We start from the raw sequence: 19,461 nt of genomic DNA, 5'->3' as shown, positions 1-19,461 counted from the left end.
CCCCCACCTCCCGTCCCTTCCCCAACATCACTCCCCTCAACTGTTGCCCAGCTCCATCCCTGGATCTGAGGCTCCCCCGCATTTAGCTCTTTCCGGCTCTCGCCTGTACTCGAAGCTCCACAGGGCGAGGCCGCCCTAGTGGCTAACCTACTACTACTACAACTATAATTCGGGGGGTAGGGTGCTTTCGCCCTGCCGCTCCTATTTCACTTCGGGTTAACTACACATTGCTACACAATTTGCGTATATGTACGTGCTACTATATTCCAGTCCTTCAAGTTCGTTACAGTCAGCGGTATCCTATCACAATATCAGCCTCACTTAGCCACACCTGTTAATCCTAATCTTCATCTAGGCACCCCTGGGGTGCTCACTCTACGCCTTAACAGTATGCATACAGTATCCCAGTCACTTATCGTGTTCCTCTTGGGCCTCCTCCGTGTCTCATTCCGGACAACCCTGCAGGTCCAGCCATGTCGTTGCTTCTTCCGGAGTATTAAAAAATACATTTTGCTCTTGTGCACCACCTTCAATTTCGCGGGGTACAGAAGCATATATTTTATCCGCGCCGCGCGTAGCCTCCTTTTGATTGCCACATAGCTGTACCTTTGCCTCTGGACCAACATTGTGTAGTCCGGATACGTTGTGATGGTGCTTGAAGCCCTTTCGATTGTTCCACCTTTTCAGAAGTATTCCAGTATCTTCTCACGATCTTTATAGTTCAATATTTTGGCGATTATCGCCCGGGGAGGGGCCCCTGGCCACGGCTTCCTCATAAGGGCTCTGTGTGCACGCTCCACTGTAAATCCTTGCAAGAGTTTTTCAGCCCCTATTCCTTGTAAGAGTAGGTTCTCGATGTAGTCTGTCGGGTCCTGTCCTTCCTCTGCCTCCGGCAAGCCTACCACGCGGATATTGTTCCTTCTCGCTCTCCCTTCCGCTTCCTCCGCCCGAGACTCCAGGTTAGCTACCTGGTGTTTAAGTACATGGATCTCCTTTGCGTTGTTGGTGCTGGTGTCCGTGTTGGTTTTCACCGCACTTTCCAGGCTGCTCGTTCGTTCCGCCAGCCCCCTGACATCTTGCCTCAGTAGGGTGACTTCTATGCCTACTGCGTCTATTTTTGCCTCAATGGAAGTACGCAGGTCTGACATCGCTATCCCCATGAGTCTTTCAGCTCCGTGATGGCCCTTAATATCTGATGGTTTTATGTCGCTGCGGTGCCCTCCGCTGCCCTATCGAGCCTTTGGACGTTATGGCCACGGGAGATTGTTGCGTTTTGGCAAAAATATCCATTGTAGATTGCTTATTCTTGTTCTTGCTCACAACCCCTCGCGTCGCCATACTGCGGCCTCCGTTATGCGCCGAGATTGCCTGAACTCAGGTGTGTCAGTCCTGCTTCTCTGTATCGATTCGGCGCTGATGTGCCTTCCCAACCGTGGGGCGATTATCCCGGAGGAGCCCCTGCATTAGCTTATGTCTGCTGAGCCCTTACTCAGAATGGGTTGTGCCCTCCCACGTTTCAAAGTGTCTCACCGTGTCCTAGAGACCACGCTTTCCGTTTATGTGACCACCTAACTTCCAGGCCCCACGTAGTCTGCGCATCATTGTCTGTGTCCCCATCCACTTGAGCTCGCCATCCATGTCATACTTCTGTGTGGCGGCGTCCACTGTTCACTACTTGGCTTCTCAGGGGACAACTACATCTTGTAGCCCTCCATTGTATCAGCAGCTCCTTATATTATGCTGTTCCCTTCTGCCAGGAGCACAATAGCCCTTCAACAGAGCCAGTTTAGTGTTTGTCCCCTGTGTGTTCCAGTGGGCATTACTGCCGGGTGTCCTTTTCCACCCTCATGGGCCGCTGTAGTGCTCTTTATGCGGCCGCCGTGCACCATTCGCCGTCTCTTGCAGCGGTCTACCGCTTATTTAATCAGTGCCGGGCAAGCACTTCATGCGTCCATCATAGCGCGGCCCATCCGTTCCAGTGGCGCTGCGCAGGGTTCGCTCTGCCTTGTTTTGCTTGGGCGCGCACCTCGCGCCAATCCTGTGTCCCGTTGCCCCCAGTCTGATTCCTCACGGGGTTGCTCCACTCGCAGTGCGCTGCTTGGGCTCCCGCTGCGTGTGAACAGGGACTATGCAGCGCTGCGTGCCAGCCCTCGCCTCGCACCCCCACTGTCCCCGGGCACTTGTCCTCCAGGTCGGCCCGCCCTCAGTATGGTCCGTGTCGCAGGCCGGCGTGACACAATGTAAACACACGGCTTACCGCCGCGGGGGTTTCGCTTTGTCTCCACTCGCCATCATCATTCTTTCCCCACGGCTGCCAGCTTTATTCTGCCGCTCCAGGTGCTTCAGTTTCGTTTCCTTTGTTGTCGGCCATTTTGAGTAACAATGTATCTAGCAGCAGCCGACTCCGCCGAGCGATTCCTCCTGAATTCCACACACAATTCACTCGATCTCTATACAGTGTGCAGAGTACACGTTCCCATGCATATGCTGTCAGTCCTGGACCCAATAGAGCGTTTTTGTAGGTAGTTTTCTCAGATCATTCGTCGGATCCTTCGGAGCTGCTCAGGAAGCACGTCCTACTCCATGGCTGCCCAAGCCACACGCCCCCAAGAAGGTTCAAGTTACTCCTGTAAAGAGGCTAAAGTTGAGTCTTCTGTTTTAATCAGTGATCTCGATTTGTCTCTTGGTCTGTCTTTCGAATCTGATGAGTTAGATGAAGCCAAAGTTTCAGTTATGTTCTGAGATGTAATAAATTTACCAACCTTGTTTGTAAGATGTTGAGATGTAGTATGCATAAAAGATGAATCATCTTGACCTGACCTAGAAGATGGAGTGGAGTAGTTGGTAGAAGATGTTTCCATCGATGTAGATGACAGAGATTGTAGACGACAGAGGTCCTCAGTCTTCATAAATTCTTTGGTGGTTCCATCAGGAAAGGTAATAATCACTTTGGCCATATCTTATTCCAAGCTTCTTCAAGTCTCGTGATATGCATATTTTATGCCTGGCAAAAATTAATGGCATACGCTTTTTAGCAGCTGTTAAGACTTGAGGTGCTTGTTGGTGCAGTAGGAAGCAAGCAATAAATGGTCAAGGAAGAGAGTTGTTGGTGCTAAATCACGGTTTTACCCTATGAGTCCTTTGACGTTCAAGTGCAGGTGAGAAGGAAAAGCCAAGGGCTTTAGGAATCCAGTTTTCCATCCATAAATGTAATTGGGTCACTGAGCCCAGATTTTTCTGATATTCAATAGAAACAAACATTGTCCCTTCTATTTCTATTCTCCAATTCCATAACCTGTTTCTAATTGGAAGACTCTTTGCTGTAAATTCTTCATACTGTCCATTCTATCTTCAACACTGGATATGCGTTCCACCGCATCACCCATTCCTCCTGAGAACAATTTAATTTAATTTTTAAAGGCATGAAATTCTTCTTGTATAGATGACAAGCGGGTATGCAACATAGACATGGATAAGCAAATAGTAGACAATTTGTTCAGAATTTTATCTATTCCCAGACTTAAGGAAGTGAGTTCCAAGGTAGCTATTTTGCATGCTTCGATTTAAGTGTCAGTCATTGTGGTATGGGGGAATGTTGCTTCACCATGGTGTTGGACCCGGGTCAAACATGAGAGGAGTGCTCACGTACTCCACCATCCCGCCATCCACCGAAAAACAGTAGGAACAATTCGCTCTGCATAAGTTGCTCAAAACAAGCTGGCAAGATTGAAATAAAGCAACATTCTAATGACTTAATGTTAAAAATACTAATTTGTTGAGCGAATGGCAGAGTCAGGTGTTAATCTTGCAGGCTGCTGGTCACGCCCCCCGCAATGTGTGTTTTTTTAACTTTGAAAATGTTTCTTCTTGAGCAGAAGATAACAACATTTTAAGCATAATGCTTGCCTCCATGTCTGGAAAATCTCGATTATGCTCAAAAGAAAACCAGAAGAAAATGAAAGTGCAAGATAGGTGGAGAAATGTGATTGATAGGTTTGCTATCTTAAATGTAATGAACAACATCTAGTAAGTGTTGAATAGTGACAAGGCCTATTAAACATCACAATAATCTTTTATGGGAGTAAAGTTATGTTTACTTCATTTACTAACCTGAGGGAAGCCGCAATCACACTCCTCCCCTATTTCAACATGTTTGTTGCCACAAATCTGAGTCTTGGAAATGACTGGCTCAGCTGATGGGATATTCCATAAACAAAAGGACGCCTCAGAATTAAGGAATGACTCCAGGTCATGCATACTGCATCCACTAATGCCAAGTGTTATTCTAAATGTAAAAAAAAGTGTTTAATTTGAAAACTGCATTATAAAATGTACTTTAACAACAAAAACTTTCTAATTGTGGGTTGGGGTGTAAATAACTACACAAAGGATGGCATGACAAGCAAATGCAAAATCCGTACTTAACTACCTCCCGCATCAACGTCACAGTAAAGGCCATGGAGCATGCACATATCAGACTCACCAGCATGGAGAAGTTGATGTACACATACAGTAGCAACTATAAACACCAACATGACTACAGGTACCACACTGCAACATGCACCTACCAAAGCAATGGTGACAAATGGCCACATCGCCTCACACAACAACAACCCTGCCAGTACCACAGCCATGCATGCATGTGTGCCCAGCGCACAATGGCGAGTCAGAGGACCCAGATGCTCAGGGAGGACCCATGGGAAACCCAGCATGCCACATGCACAGTGGAAATACACTGCCACATGACAGCCACCATATCAACTGCACATGTCACCGACATACAACACATGTAACATATGCTGCAATGGAACAGGGTGCATGTGAAGCGGAAACAATGCATGACACGAGTGACACAGCATGCACAGACATATAATCGACACATGACATGAAAAGAAGGCTATTTGCATGCACAAATTGTCCATTGCCCTGATATTGTGTAAGCCCACCCCCACACCTTACACCATGACTAATGGCTGTGCCTCCCCCATGCAGGTGACTCCAGATACCCACAGCTGCCATGGCTAATGATCCCTGTGCGTGATCCACAAACACTGCAGGATAATGCCTACGACCATGCTCACAGCAGGACCTGTGTGTGCATAAAGCATATTTTCGGCCTCCTGAACGCATTTTTCCGCTGCCTTGACCATACCGGTGGAGCCCTGATGTACGCTCCAGAGAAAGTGGGTACAATTGTGCTTGTGTGTGCAATGCTGCACAATATCTGCCTGAAGAGGAATGTCCCACTACCCCCTGACGTGGTTCATGCCACCCACAGACGATGAGGATGCAGTGCCTCTGGCATGGGCATATGCACACATTGCCAGAAATTATGTGAGGGATGGGAGATTGGCATGCCAGGGACTGATAGACAATTTCTTCTGACACTTTAACATGGCACAAGCCATGTACGATTGTGTGACACTCGCATCTATCAATAAACAGGACAATGACACAATCAGGAATGTCCTCGCATTGATGAGGTTGAATGGTTTTAATGTAATGAAGTGCTCCAAATATCCCCACTCCCGCCTCCCCATCACACTATCGCCCTTCCCGCCTCCCCCGCCAAATCCCCAGCACAATATGCCCCTCCCGCTGCCCCACACCAACTCCCAAGCAAACTATCCCCCTCCCACCTCACCCCACCAACTCCTCCACACACTATCCCCTTTCCCACCTCCCCCTACCAACTCCCCAGCATGGCCAGTCATGGCAATTAGTATCTCAGGGTCCGCTACAGCAGTGGCCTCTTCCCCCCTGTGAGCACCCAGTCGTCTTTGGCACTGAAGGCGCTGTGACTGACGCCACAGTGTGCCCTGCTGTGACTCCTCTGTGGGAGTGGTAGAAGTGGAAGAGATGGAGCCTGGCCCATGCATCTGTTAGCGTGTCATCTCGTTGCTCTGTCGGATGGCCTCTGCGAGTGCAGAGACACCTTCAGTCATCTCCCTGACCCACTGGGCATATAGTGTCAGGACGGCCATTCTGGCAGTTGTCTCGGCTTGGTTCTTTGTGATGCGCCGCACAATCCTACGAGTCGCCCCTGCGATGCTGTCCCATATGGCCTGCAAGTGTTTGGTGTGTGTGTTCTATTGCCTGCATCTCCTTCTGTTTCTGCTGCATCTCACCGAGCCTCTGCAGCACTGTGCTGCTTGTTGGTGTGTGCAGTGTGCCGGAGCTGTCATAAGGGGAGCCATAGGATGGGGTGTCCACATCCACCTCAGGTGTGTTAGCACACTGCTGGCAATGAGGGCTCTCAGATGTTGGGCTACGGTACCAGCAGTGAGGGAGCTCAGGTGTTGGGCTACTCTGCCAGAGGTGAGGGCGCCCAGGGGTGTGTGGCCCTTCTGCATGTGGCGACACCAGGCTGGTGTCCCCCTGTGTTTCCACAGTCACCCAGCCTGGAGATGTGGCCTCCATGTCAAACCCTGCAGCTGAGGTAGTGGGTGCAGTGGGCCTTGCAGTGGTTCTAGTGGACTGAGGGGTGGACGTCAGCCTGGCCTTGCTTCGTTGCGGTGTCTCACGGTGGGACATTCGCCTTGACGTGGACTGCCTGTGCCTTTGCGGGGCAGCGGTGGTGGTGGCAGACCTTGAGGTCCTGAATGTGCCACTCACAGGTGGGCCTTCCCCCTCGTCCTCCTCAGATGCCTCTGGTGATGTGTGAGTGCCTGTTGGGGACACAGGAAATGTTGTCAGGTGTGGTTCCCCCACATGTTGGCATGCAATGCACATTTTCTATGGTACAGGGTGGGACCCCACACATTTGGGCAGATGGGCATGGTTGGTCAGGGGAGATTGCATTTGGGTCCTGCAGTATGGGGATGGTAACAGCAATGAGTGTGTGACACATGGCCAGTTGGTCTTTGGCCTGGGGGGGTAGGGTGTCCATGCTCGTGCAGCTGATGTTTGGCATGCATGCTTTTGGTCCTTCATGCCCCCACATCCCCTTCCAAACATGGGGCCGGCCAACTGGGCCTGCAACATGCTGGTGTGACTGCTGCACAGTGTTGTGGTTGCTCACGCACCACAGCCCCACTGGCACAGGGTGCACCAGCAAGAGTGTGGTGTGCATGGCACTTGGATAGGTCACTTGCTACCCCTTCCCACTGCTGCAATGCACAGGGGTGCCCTTGGTGCCCTGCCCTATGGCTTCTGTGGAGGGTGGCTGCTGTGCCACCCCCTCACTCCACCCTATTGGCATGCCCAGCTACTGGGTCTGCTGACATGTGTCCCTGTCCACTGGGGCATTGTATGATAGACTGTCATTTTTGCATGCACTTGTGTTGCTGGGGTTGACTCACCTATTGCCTCTTAGCTGCTGACACCCACCTCTGCACCGCTGAATCCCTCGATTCCCTCCATGTCCAGTACTGTGCTGCACTTTTCCTCCAAAGCTGTGAGAACCAGGGGCTCCACAGTTCCTTCCCCTGTGGCAAGGGACTCCCGGCAGTGTTGTGAGAGCAGCCCCTACACCCTGAGGTAATTCCAGCATTTGCGACAGTCCTCCCCATCACAGGAGACACTGGCCACAGCTGTCACTTTATGACTGATCAAGGTAAATAATAAAAGGCGCCTGGCTGCGTCCTGATCTTCCCAGGAGGGTAAGTAATCATTAAGAAAAGGAATCAGGCTGGGAGATCCACACATCAAGGATTATGGATTAGTAAATATAATCTCACAATTATTGTACAAATGCACGACAAAGTTCACTTTTTCGTGGGATAACAGATAAACTGACATATTTTTAATTGACATTTAGGGGTACCCCTGTGTACCACCCTCTTTGGTGTCGAGGGTATTAGCCTTACAAAGGTGCAAAATCTCTAAAGGACAGTTTGAACACTGGTTAGAGACAAGAGTAAATGCTGCCCAGGACCACTACTGGTCCGTGGGTTTTGTCAAACATAACACACAACAATAAGTGTGAACAGATAGATGTGCAATGGAGTTGTGTCATCAATCGACACTGTAGTGTTTCGGGCACATGTAGCGGTGAATGAACGCTAGTTGCTGGCGTGGCCTTCTTCAGGATGGAGGTGAAGGATGAACACTGTCCGTGGGATATCATCAAAGAAAGAGCAATGTGGCGGTAGAGCTTCTAGTAGTTTCCAACAGTATCAGTTTGTGGAAACTGGCTGGAGCGGTGTGTTAAGTACACTGCTGCTGTGGACAATGGGCCATGCTGCAAGTGCTGGAGCTGAAGTATCCAGGGTGCAGGATCGCCTATGAGTGGCGTGTGCCTCTCGGCAAAGTTAAAATCCCTGCCGGAGCGTCTCGGTCTCACTGGACGGTTGTTGCGGTGGCACAACCGTCCAGTGAGACCGAGACGCTCCGGCAGGGATTTCAACTTTGCCAAGAGGCACACGCCACTTCAGCTCCAGCACTTGCAGCATAGCCCATTGTCCACAGCAGCAGTGTACTTAACACACCGCTCCAGCCAGTTTCCACAAACTGATACTGTTGGAAACAACCAGAACCTCTACCGCCACATTGCTCTTTCTTTGACGATATCCCACGGACAGTGTTCATCCTTCACCCCCATCCTGAAGAAGGCCACGCCAGCAACTAGCGTTCATTCACCGCTACATGTGGCCGAAACACTATAGTGTCGATTGATGACACAACTCCATTGCACATCTATCTGTTCACACTTATTGTTGTGTGTTATGTTTGACAAAACCCACCGACCAGTAGTGGTCCTGGGCAGCATTTACTCTTGTCTGTAACCAATGTTCAAACTGTTCTTTAGAGATTTTGCACCTTTGTCAGGCTAATACCCTCGACACCAAAGAGGGTGGTACACAGTGGTACCCCTAAATGTCAATTCAAAATCTGTCCGTTTATCTGTTATCCCACGAAAAAGTGAACTTTGTCGTGCATTTGTACCATAATTGTGAGATTAAATTTACTAATCCATAATCCTTGTTGTGTGGATCTCCCATCCTGATTCTTTTTCTTAATGATTACTTTCTGACTGATGGCATACCAGATGGCTGTCCTGCGCTGTGCTGATGTTTTCCTTTGGCGAAGGCCATATAGCTCATCAGTGTGAGCAACAACCTCATTGGTCAGGACCACAAGCTCCCCCTCACTGAACTTTGGTTTTCAGACTCGATTTACAGCCACCTTGCTTCTGATCCTCTGCTGAGACATTCTGGCTTGTTTCCAGGTCCCGATGGCTGCAGGAAGAGGAGATATTTGATGGATTGTGTTTTTCAAAAAGGCTGATGCAATGCTTCCCGTTGCGGCGTTGATGCAATTTGCGCCGGCTCTAATTGTTGCTGGCGGTAGCGCTATTAGCGCCGATGTTTCAGCGGTAACCCTTATTTCACACAATTTCCACCGGGCGCTAATAGCGTTACCGCCCGAGTCGGGCACGCATTCACGCCAGGTTGTGATGCGCCACTAATTCCACTGCATGACCAGGCAGTAACGCTATTTCTGCTTGGCAAATTACCGCCAAACTTGTGGTGAGACCCTTAGACTCTTTGCCACCCATACTAGTCTTCAAGGAATGGCCATCAAAAGTTCGAAAATCCTGTCTTCGAAAGTCTTCCCCACTCAATAAATAAACAAAATAATTCTCTTGGTAAATGCCACTCCAGGAGTTACTCGCTGCCCAGCTTTCACTCTGGTCTTCCTGTTTTCAAAAGATGCCATGTTAGGTTTGTAGGTCTTGCTGTCTTCCTCCACAGGCTCTTCCGAAGCCCCTCGTAGGATAACGCAGGTTCCTTGGCATTCTTTGGCCATCACGCAGCCTTTCAACATTTCTCAACATTTCTCTAGGCCTTTGCACAGGCCTGTCTTTTGTACTTCTGAAAGGGGTCATCCTGCCTCAGTGTGGGTCCTTGTCGGCCAGACAATATTGTTACCCTCCTTCCATGTGTCTGCTTCTCACTCTTCATCTTTTTGTTCCCTTAGAGATGCTGGTGAAAAGTCACAAACTGACTTCCCAGCTCCCAAAGTCCTGCTCCAGTTCTCTGAAACTAAACTAGCTAGCCTTCCTCTCCAGGGCTTCCAGCCAAGGCCAGCCTTCAACTGTTCTTTTCAAGCCTTTCAGGCTTGCTCTGTCTCCCTCGAGGTTAATGTTGTCTTCACCTGCTTCTCTGGTACTGCCTTCTACCAAGCACGTATATAGGTTTTAAAACATTTTGGCTCTACATTTTTATAAAGGTTTGTGCAAATTGTCGAACGGCATCACAGTTAAAACCCGCCCAAAAATGTTGCCCAAGTGGTGTACCCTCTGTCCCATGAATGTAAATTTGGAAAGCAATTGTAACCTTAATGGCCTTTAGGGCAATAGGGTATTTACAGCATTTACTTTGAAGTGTAATTAGTAGTTTTGACCAGTTTACTTTTTTTTATTGTGACATGGTTAAAAAATTAAACCTTTCACAACATCAAAATTTCCAATATCAAAATAAATATGAAAAATTACCTTCATGGTGATTCAGGTTCTCTTAGTCCAGGCTCTCCCTCCTTCACAACTGGTTGGGAACACCTGCATCCAAAGGTGGGCCAGAAAAGCTGGCTGAAAAAGATAGCTGGCACTTTAAGAGTTTTAGATGGGGAAGGGCCTACGTCACGTGTGCGTCACTTGGCGCGCCTGGCCCCCACCCTAACCTCACGTCACCAACGGTCCACACACAGTTCCTGTGGTTCCGCCGAAGCGGTAGAATTTAAGTACATGCGTACTGTAGGGGATGGCTGGGTGGGTGTTGTGAAGGAGGCAGAGCCTGGACTAAGAGAACCTGAATCACCATGAAGGTAATTTTTCATTTTTCTGTCGTCCTGGCTCTCCCTCCTTCCCATCTGGTTGGGACCAGACTAAGAATCCTTTTAATAAGCAAGGATGGAGGAGACAGCATGTACAGGATTCAGGCAAACAAGTTGCGAAGAACCTCTTGGCCGAATTTTGCATCATTTCTGGACGATGTGTCCATAGCATAGTGCTTGGAAAACGCAAGTGGATTAGCCCAGGTAGCTGCTTTACAGATGTCTACAATGGGAATGTGCCTGGTAAAGGCTACAGATGCTGCCTTGGCTCTAGTGGAATGAGCCAGAGGTCTCTGTGGAGTCGCTATCCCTTTCAAGTCGTAAGACTTGGAGATACAGGAGACAACCCAACCGGCAATAGAAGTCTTTGCTGCTCTATTGCCAGGAGAAGGACCACCGTAGGTAACAAAGAGCTGATCTGCTTTTCTAAAACGGTTTGGTCCTTTCAAGGTAGAATTTTAAAGTTCTTACTACATCTAGATTATGCAATTTCTCTTCTGCCGCAGACGCATGCGGTCTAGGAAGAAAAACGGGAAGACATATTTCCTGGTTTAAGTTAAAATTGGAACCCACCTTAGGTAGAAAGGAGGGGACCGTACGCAAGACAACGTTCTCTTTATGGAACACAATATATGGTTCCCTAGAAGAAAGAGCTTGGAGCCCCATAATTCTTCTAGCCGAAGAAATGGCCAATAAGAAGGCCGATTTCCAAGTTAGGAATTCTAAATCGCATTAAGCCATAGGCTCAAATGGTTTTTGCATTAGGGCTGCTAAGACCACGTTCAGATCCCACTGTGGTGGAGGTACACGTATAGAGGGATGTAAACGTAAAAGGCCCTCGAAGTGCCTTTTAATGGCCTTGTTGGAAAGAGAAAAAGACTTGTGTTCTCTATTCAGGTAAGCACTGATAGCTGATAAGTAATGTTTGCATGTGTCTACCTTGACACCGGTGGAAACAAGATATGACATGAAGGACATGCCATTATCAATGGAGGCCTTTAGAGGGTAAAGTTTTTGTTCTAAGGCCCAGTGACAGAAACTGAACCATTTGCTATGATATAGCTTCTTAGTGGAAGATTTCCTGGAGGCCGGCATAATAGCAATGTTTTCTTCTGACAATTGCAAGTGGGAGAAGGCTAGCTGTTAAGGAACCAAGCCTTCAAGTTGAGCAATTGAGGGGAAGGGTGAAGAACCTGCCCCATCTGTTGAGTCAAAAGATCTCCCGAAAGTAGAAGATCTAAGGCGGAATTCCCTGCTAATTCCAGAAGATTTGGAAATCAAATTTGGCAAGGCCAGAACATAGCTATTAAAATCATTGTCAGGTTGTGTGACACTTTGAATGTCAGCAATATTTTGTGAATCAATGGAAGAGGTGGGAGGGCATAAAGTGTTAGCTTCGACCTATCCAGATATAGAGCATCTCCCAGGGGCCGAGGACCCTGACCTTGCCTTGATGTAAACTGCAGACAAAGTGCGTTGGATGGCCCCACTTCTGAAATATCATGTGTGCTACTGATGGTTTCAGCTCCCATTCCTGCCGAGCGGACTGTAACCTGCTTAGTTTGTCCGCCAGGATGTTCTTCTTCCCCACGAGATGGCACGGCAACACGAAAATGTGATTTGAAAGGCCCAATACCATATTTGTTCTGCTAGGAGACACAGGGGGCACCTTTCCTTAAAGTGAGGGAAGAAAAGATTTTAGAGCCAAAAATATGGCTCTTAGTTCCAGGACATTTTTGTGGTCCTTCCTTCCCTGAGAGGACCAAAGACTGAGCTGTTAGGCTTTAACAATGGGCTCCCCAACCGTACTCTGAAGAGTCTGTTGTTATGACTTTTTGGTGAGGGGGAGGTTGAAAGGGTGATCCTGTTAGCAGGTTCTCTGGGGAGTTCCATCAGCGCAGCGAGTCTTGAACTTGGCCTGGAATTTGGATCTTTGTTTCCTGGGGATCCGAAAGCTGATTCCAGTTGAGAGCAAGATGCCACTGGTTCATTCTCATATGGAGCCTTGAAAAAGGAACTAGGTTTATGCAAGAGGCCATGAGGCCCAAGAGCCTGTAAAACCACTAAGCTTTTAGAGGCTGGTGAGTGGGGAACCGAACAAGTGTGAAAAGGCTTTGTGCAGAGTATTGTCTATAACTGCTCCTTAGAATTGGATCCTTTGCGAGGGATTGAGTTGGGATTTTGTCACATTTATGGAGAACCCCAGGTTGAACAGAGCATGGCAAGTCATTTGCAACTTCTGAAGCAATACCTACAGCGACTGGGCTTTGAAAAGCCATTCGTCTAGGTAGGGATAAAGATGAATTGTCTGCAACCAAAGGTAGGCTGCCACTGAGCCCAGAACATTTGTGAAAACCCTTGGGGCAGAATTTAGCCCAAAGGGTAGACATGTGAACTGGTAATGAGACCTTCCTATTGTGAATCTCAGAAACTGATGGTGGAGTTTGTAGATGGGTATGTGAAAATAAGCATCCTGTAGGTCTACAGATGCCATCCAATCGTTCGAATGTAAGGAAGCCAGAATCTGAGGAATAGTTATCATGTGGAAATTATCCAGAGACAGAAATTGGTTGAGGTCTGAAAGGTCCAGAATTGGACAGATCCCACCTGATTTCTTTGGGATCATGAAGTAACGCAAGTAAAATCCCAGAACTATTTCCTCTTGGGGAACCAATTCAATCGCTCCTGGAAGAAGGAGTTTTTGAATCTCTTCCAGGAGCTCCAGGGATCATTTTTGCAGCTTTGGAGGGGGGGAATGTGGAGCAGCAGGAAGGGCAAGGAGGCAACAATGTTGAATAATATTTAGGGCCCACTCCTCTTGAGTAAATGGTTGGAGTGGAAGGTAAGTACATGCCCAGGGGAAAGTCAAATAGACTTCTTCTGCTCCTGAGCAGAATTAGATGTAGAGATAGGGGCCAGTTTATTCTTGGGTCTATACCGTCTCTTTTTGGAAGAGTAGTATGATTTAGCAGAAATGGAGAAACCAGTTTTGCCTTGTGAACGTGGTTTAAATGCCTTGGAGTTCTGGTGATATGGTTGCTTCACGAGATGGAGCTGAGAGTTTTAGCTGCAGTGACACTGGCCTTACATTTCTGTAGGACCTCATCAGTTTGCACTGCTTCTGAGAGGGAGTGTTTGTACTACGGTCTTCCTGCACCTTAAAGGCGCCATTTACCTCGTTATCAGCACTGCGAGCGCTGCTCTTGCTGTATTCTCTGTTTCCTGGAGGGGGCGGAGCCAAATGCTGACACGTGACGGATCACGTGACTCCCCTACAAGCACAAATTGCCGGCACAAGCGCCCGTGAGGCATTTGCACTGCTTCTGAGAGGGAGTGTTTGTACTACGGTCTTCCTGCACCTTAAAGGCTCCATTTACCTCGTTATCAGCACTGCGAGCGCTGCTCTTGCTGTATTCTCTGCTTCATGGAGGGGGCGAAGCCAAACGCTGACACGTGACGGATCACGTGACTCCCCTACAAGCACAAATTGCCGGCACAAGCGCCCGTGAGGCGTTTGCACTGCTTCTGAGAGGGAGTGTTTGTACTACGGTCTTCCTGCACCTTAAAGGCTCCATTTACCTCGTTATCAGCACTGAGAGCGCCGCTCTTGCTGTATTCTCTGCTTCCTGGAGGGGGCGGAGCCAAACGCTGACACGTGACGGATCACATGACTTCCCTACAAGCACAAATTGCCGGCACAAGCACCCTTGCGGCGTTAAGCCCTGGAAGCAGTAAGGGCTGGAGCTTTATGTTTTGCTGTTTGGCTGTGACCTGTGCTTGTGCCTGTGCAACGGCCTTGCGAGTAACCTAGACTGCGGTTGTATGCCGGCTCTACACTTGCTTCAATCTCAACCCGTACTTAGGGTAAGGGGGGAGAGTCGGACTCTGGCAGCTCCTTTAGCTGTCGGGCGTTCCTTACCCTGAGACTGGGTGCTTCTACAGTTGTTCGCTGATTTCTGTGACTTTTACTCAGTCTTTGACTTTCTAACGTAATTTTCAAAAGACATACCTTATGATACATTTTTCATCTATTGCCCTGATTTTAGTAAAGGATCCATATTATTCTCTGTTATATTATAAATTGTTCTTGGGGTAGTCTTTGCTGTATTTTAGCTATCCTTTTTACTCAGTGCATTTTAATAATTACTGCTTGTTGTTTCTTAGGTTTTAAAACCTGTGATTCTCAATCTCTCTGATACCTATTCTAATATTAGGTTTATAAGCTCCTGTATTTAACCATTCACTGAGCTATTTTATTGTCTCCCCTCTAGTTACCTGCCTTTCATTCCTTCAGGCTCTTTCTCTGTTTGGATAACACACAAGGGACTCAGGAGCCAGGCCACTATGGAGGCTTCTTTTGATTCTACCTTCCATGTGGTGGTGCTTCTTTCTCCTGTTTTGATATACCCTATCCCTACTATGAACTCTATCACTATTCCTTTGGGTAAGCCACAAACACTAGCTGAGAGCTTCTTGGACTCTCCTCTTCAAAAAAGTGTGGCCCAAGCCCAAATCCACTCACAAGATAGGTCTGCTATATTTCATTCGATGGGTATTATCCCACGTACCCCAATCAATAATAGTTGCATTTTCATTGGAAATCAAGATATTTCCATGAATGCACAGGAAGAACGACTGGCAGCTACTATAGCTCTGAATCTGGAGGAAGTTGGTACTCGATCCAGGGCAAGGGTGGGTATTGATCACTCGAATAATAGTATGGTGAACACTACACACCCAGCCGCCGCCCAATTACATCCTAGGCTGCCTCTGCCTCCTCCAATGTCGGATGCCCCCTGTGGGAATTCTATAGAACTTTCTATTTTGTCTAAGGAGGCCATTGTCTTACAACCTCCTGCCCAAGAGGGTTGCAGGAACAATGGTGTTTCTTCTGTCAATCCAATACCAGAGGTATCCTCCTCAGGTGGGGAGGCTAATCATACCTCCTCTATTCATGTTAATCTTTCTGCTATCTCTGTAGCTACTGCTCCTACTCTGACAGAGAAACCCATTGTCTTCAAAACCCCACTCACAAAATCAAAATCTTTACTTCATACACCCAAAACTAATTCTAGTATGGGCGCCCATGGTAAACCTATTCAAGGAAAAGAAATCTCCAATTTCTTTGGAAAAAGGACTGCCACTAGTACCCTTATTAAACCTCCGCACTCAGTTTTAACAGTGGCTACCTTGGATAATACCCATTTGGCGAATGTAGCAAAGAAATTGGAGACTGAAGATCTTGCATATAATGATATTGATGATATTAGCATTATAGCATGTGCAGATAAGGCAATAGCTGAGAGTGAGTTGGAACCTAACTCCACTAATATAAATAATGTAACCCAGCAAACCTGCGATGCTTCCTACATGGGTTCTCCATCTGAACTCACTAATGTTATCGACGAGTACACAGAGAAGCAAAATTGGCTTAGAGAAAGGGGCTTACTCCCAGATATACAAAAGGATCGTGCCAGTGAGTCTATTATGCACCATATCCTTAAAGAGGCGGATGACAGAATAAAATTAACTCAACCCTCACTCTCGGCACTGAATATGGTTCTTTGTGACTCTGTATGATAACATTTGGTCAGAGGTTAGATCTCATTCTTTCCTACTGTCTGAAATCTATTCTAGGCTGGAAGGATTGATAGATTTGAAGAGTTGGTTAAAATTATTAAGGAAGATAATCCCTCTATAATAAAACAGTGCCCAGACTCTATTCCTCCTAGCCACCCTAGTATGGAAGGGCCTCTTTTTCAAAAAAGCCCTTAATGTGGAAAAGGATAGTATTCCGGGGGACGTTCTCGATATGGTCCCAGCTATTACGGTTATTCCCTGTCCGGACAGGGGTACTGGTGTACTATCTTCTCAGATTCCCCCCTTGAATGCTGAGGGCTTTTTAGTGGACCCTGCTCCGGATGCAAAATTCTTTGCCTCCCCCATAAAAGTGATTACTAATCCTTTAGAGGAAAAAGTCCAAGAGGGGCCGACTCCTAAATTCCCTGGTTCTACTTCTCAGGGACTCTCCTGTGAATCTATCTTATCAGAAATGGTTGAATCTCATAAAGGTAACATTGTTGCCCCCTCTCCTGCTTCTCCATCTGATCATCCATTGGAGAAGCCGTTTGACCTTACTAATCTCACAAAAGAAACGGTACCCCTAAAGGGCTTTGCTCATATAGGTAGCAAAAAATATAATCAACAAAGAAAACTAAAAATCAGAAGAATTTGAAAAATATTAACTCTCTTTCTAACTAATTCTTTAAAAACTTCTTTTTGGCATGTGCCCCTGTGTGTGCTATAACTCCTGCCCCTCTGAAGGGGGGTAAGATTCTGGTGGGAACAATGGTAACTGATACCGCTACTTCTAACGCACCCGCTGCTTCCGTTGGCCCATCTGCTTTACCTACTATTTTAGCTGTCTCTAGTCAATCCGAAGCCTTGCCAGTGAGTTCCATGCCAAAGGATAATATTCACCCTGGGGTGGTGGACAATATAATGCGGGTGGAGGAAACCCACGTTATATGCAGTCCAAAAATAATCAAATCAACCGGAGCCTTTAAATAACATTTCTCCATCCACTTTGAATACACAAACCGTATGTAATTTGATGTCACTTGATTTGGACGCAGATCCCTCAACTACTAAGTGCAACTTTAAAACTGCTTTAAATTCTATCCACCCTGAGCCTAATACCATCCTGGCAACAGCCAATCTTGTTAACCTTGACATGGTGAAACAACTATTTCAGGCTCTTGTTAGCACAAATTCACTTTCCGGGGTTGATGTTTATTCGACTTTAGGCTTATCTCAGGATAGGGCCCCTACAACAACTCTCTCCTATGCAAATGGTCACTCATTTTGCCATTCTGATAGCCATCTGACCAATACAGATTCTATAATGGGGGAGCGTGGTGTGGGATTTAGACCATTGGAAGGTCTATATGTTCCCAACTTTCTTAATTCTGCTCACTCAAAGCCCCCAAGTGGAGGTTCTACCAATGGCCTTGCAGGTGTTTCCATTGGGCCTGAATCTTCCCAAAATAGGAATTCTCTCAATTTGTATGAAAGATTTCCTGTGGGACCTCATGTAACCCAAAATAGGACTATATTAAGGGGCGCAAGGGGTACTGATTTGGAAGTTGACTTTTTAAGTCAGTTTACAAAAAGCATTACTGACTCACTACCTCAACCTGCTGAGGCTAAAGATCCTATGGAAATTCTGCAGCTTACTAGTCTATGGGGCCAGGACATGCCTATTTGTCTCAATCATGGAAACATTTTAAAAAATGTTCCACAACTTCCCTCACTCTCACTTATTTCTAGTTACGATATGGAAAGGATTTCTTTTCCTACGCAAGGACGTGTAGACATGAGCAATATTATTTCAAAATCTAGAGTGGTACTAGAACTAATTATGGGTCAAAAGGAAGGTCTAATGCAGCTTGGCCTTGAAGTAAACTTGATACAATCTAATCGGCATCCCGGAAAAAATGATGGGTGTGAAGACTATAGGGGAAACCTTACCATGGTTTATTGATTGATTGATTGATTGATTTATTTATTTATAGAGCGCTTTACACCAAGGCGCTGTACATTGGAACAACAAATACAGAGTAATAACAATAACGTTATGAGCAAATTACAACTTGAATCATTCAGCAAAAACAGTGCAAAGAGCAATTGACTGAGAGGGGGGGGAGTGGAGTGGGAACAGGAGTGTTGGGGGAGGGGCAGGGGAAGGATTGAATAAATGTAACAGGACGGGAGGAAGAATGTAAAGGTAGAAGGGAGAGAGGAATTAAAAGAGGGGTAAAAAGTAAAGAGGGCAGGGGGGTGCTTCAAGGTGGGGAGTGGAGGAGGAGGGATTTAAGGGAAGTGCGAAATGAGGTGAGGGAAGTGGAAGAGCGATTGAGAGGGGGAGAGAGTTCCAATGCAGAGGAGCAAGAAGTTGGAAGGAGCGGAACCGGGAGGAAGCACAGGGGGAAGGAGGAACAGTGAGAAGGAAGTGGTCAGCAGAACGAAGGGGGCGAGAGGGGGAGTAGAAGGAGAGAAGGGAGGAGAGATAGGGAGGAGCAAGACCATGGAGGGTTTTGAAAACAAGGCAGAGAAAGTGGAATTTAAGTTGTAGGTGGAAAGGTAGCCAGCCAAGGTGAGAGAGCGAAGCGGATATGGAGTCACGGGAGGTAAGGAGACAGAGGCTACGAATAGCAGAGTGGTAAATAGATTTGAGAGGGGTAAGCTGAGATGAGGGAAGACCGAAGATTAGAGAGGAGCAACAGAATCCTTTTTTTTTCTGGGTGAATTTATCACCCAGAAAGAGTTGCACAACACCAACGGAGGCAATTTATGCCCAGATTCAATGGTAATGCTAGAAACTGGGCCAGGTCACTTCAGGTTTGTGGAAATGAGCCCTTTTTTAAGTGCTCCGGTACTTTTACTAAGGTTAAGGTCCTGAATAAATTCACTTTTCTTTCCTGGAATTCTAGGGGCAATTCTCACCTTTTCACGAATATTGATACAGTTCTTATGATTACTGCCTCAGATTGCTTTTTTTACAGGAAACCTGGTTACTCTCACCTCCTCACCAGATATCCATTCCCAACATGCTAAATCTAGCTCAGGAGGGAGAGCCTCTGGGGGACTTCTTATTGGGTTTAGAGCTTCTCTTGGCTTCAGAAA

The 19,461-nt window shown here is 47.2% G+C and overlaps 1 protein-coding gene across 1 annotated transcript in view; it reads right to left on the bottom strand.

Moving 5' to 3' along the window:
* LOC138493169 (disintegrin and metalloproteinase domain-containing protein 9-like) overlaps positions 1-19,461 on the bottom strand; it is a 4,098,706-nt gene that overhangs the window by 1,792,122 nt on the left and 2,287,123 nt on the right. The window contains exon 12 of the mRNA XM_069620352.1: positions 4,111-4,285. Within this exon, the coding sequence (XP_069476453.1) occupies positions 4,111-4,285 (175 nt within the window). The remainder of the gene's footprint in view (positions 1-4,110; positions 4,286-19,461) is intronic.

This window comes from Ambystoma mexicanum, chromosome 10, assembly GCF_040938575.1.
Source record: "Ambystoma mexicanum isolate Mex_15411 chromosome 10, UKY_AmexF1_1, whole genome shotgun sequence".
Taxonomy (NCBI): domain Eukaryota; kingdom Metazoa; phylum Chordata; class Amphibia; order Caudata; family Ambystomatidae; genus Ambystoma; species Ambystoma mexicanum.
Note: the sequence above shows the minus strand (reverse complement) of the source record. Positions and strands in the feature narration are given on the sequence as shown.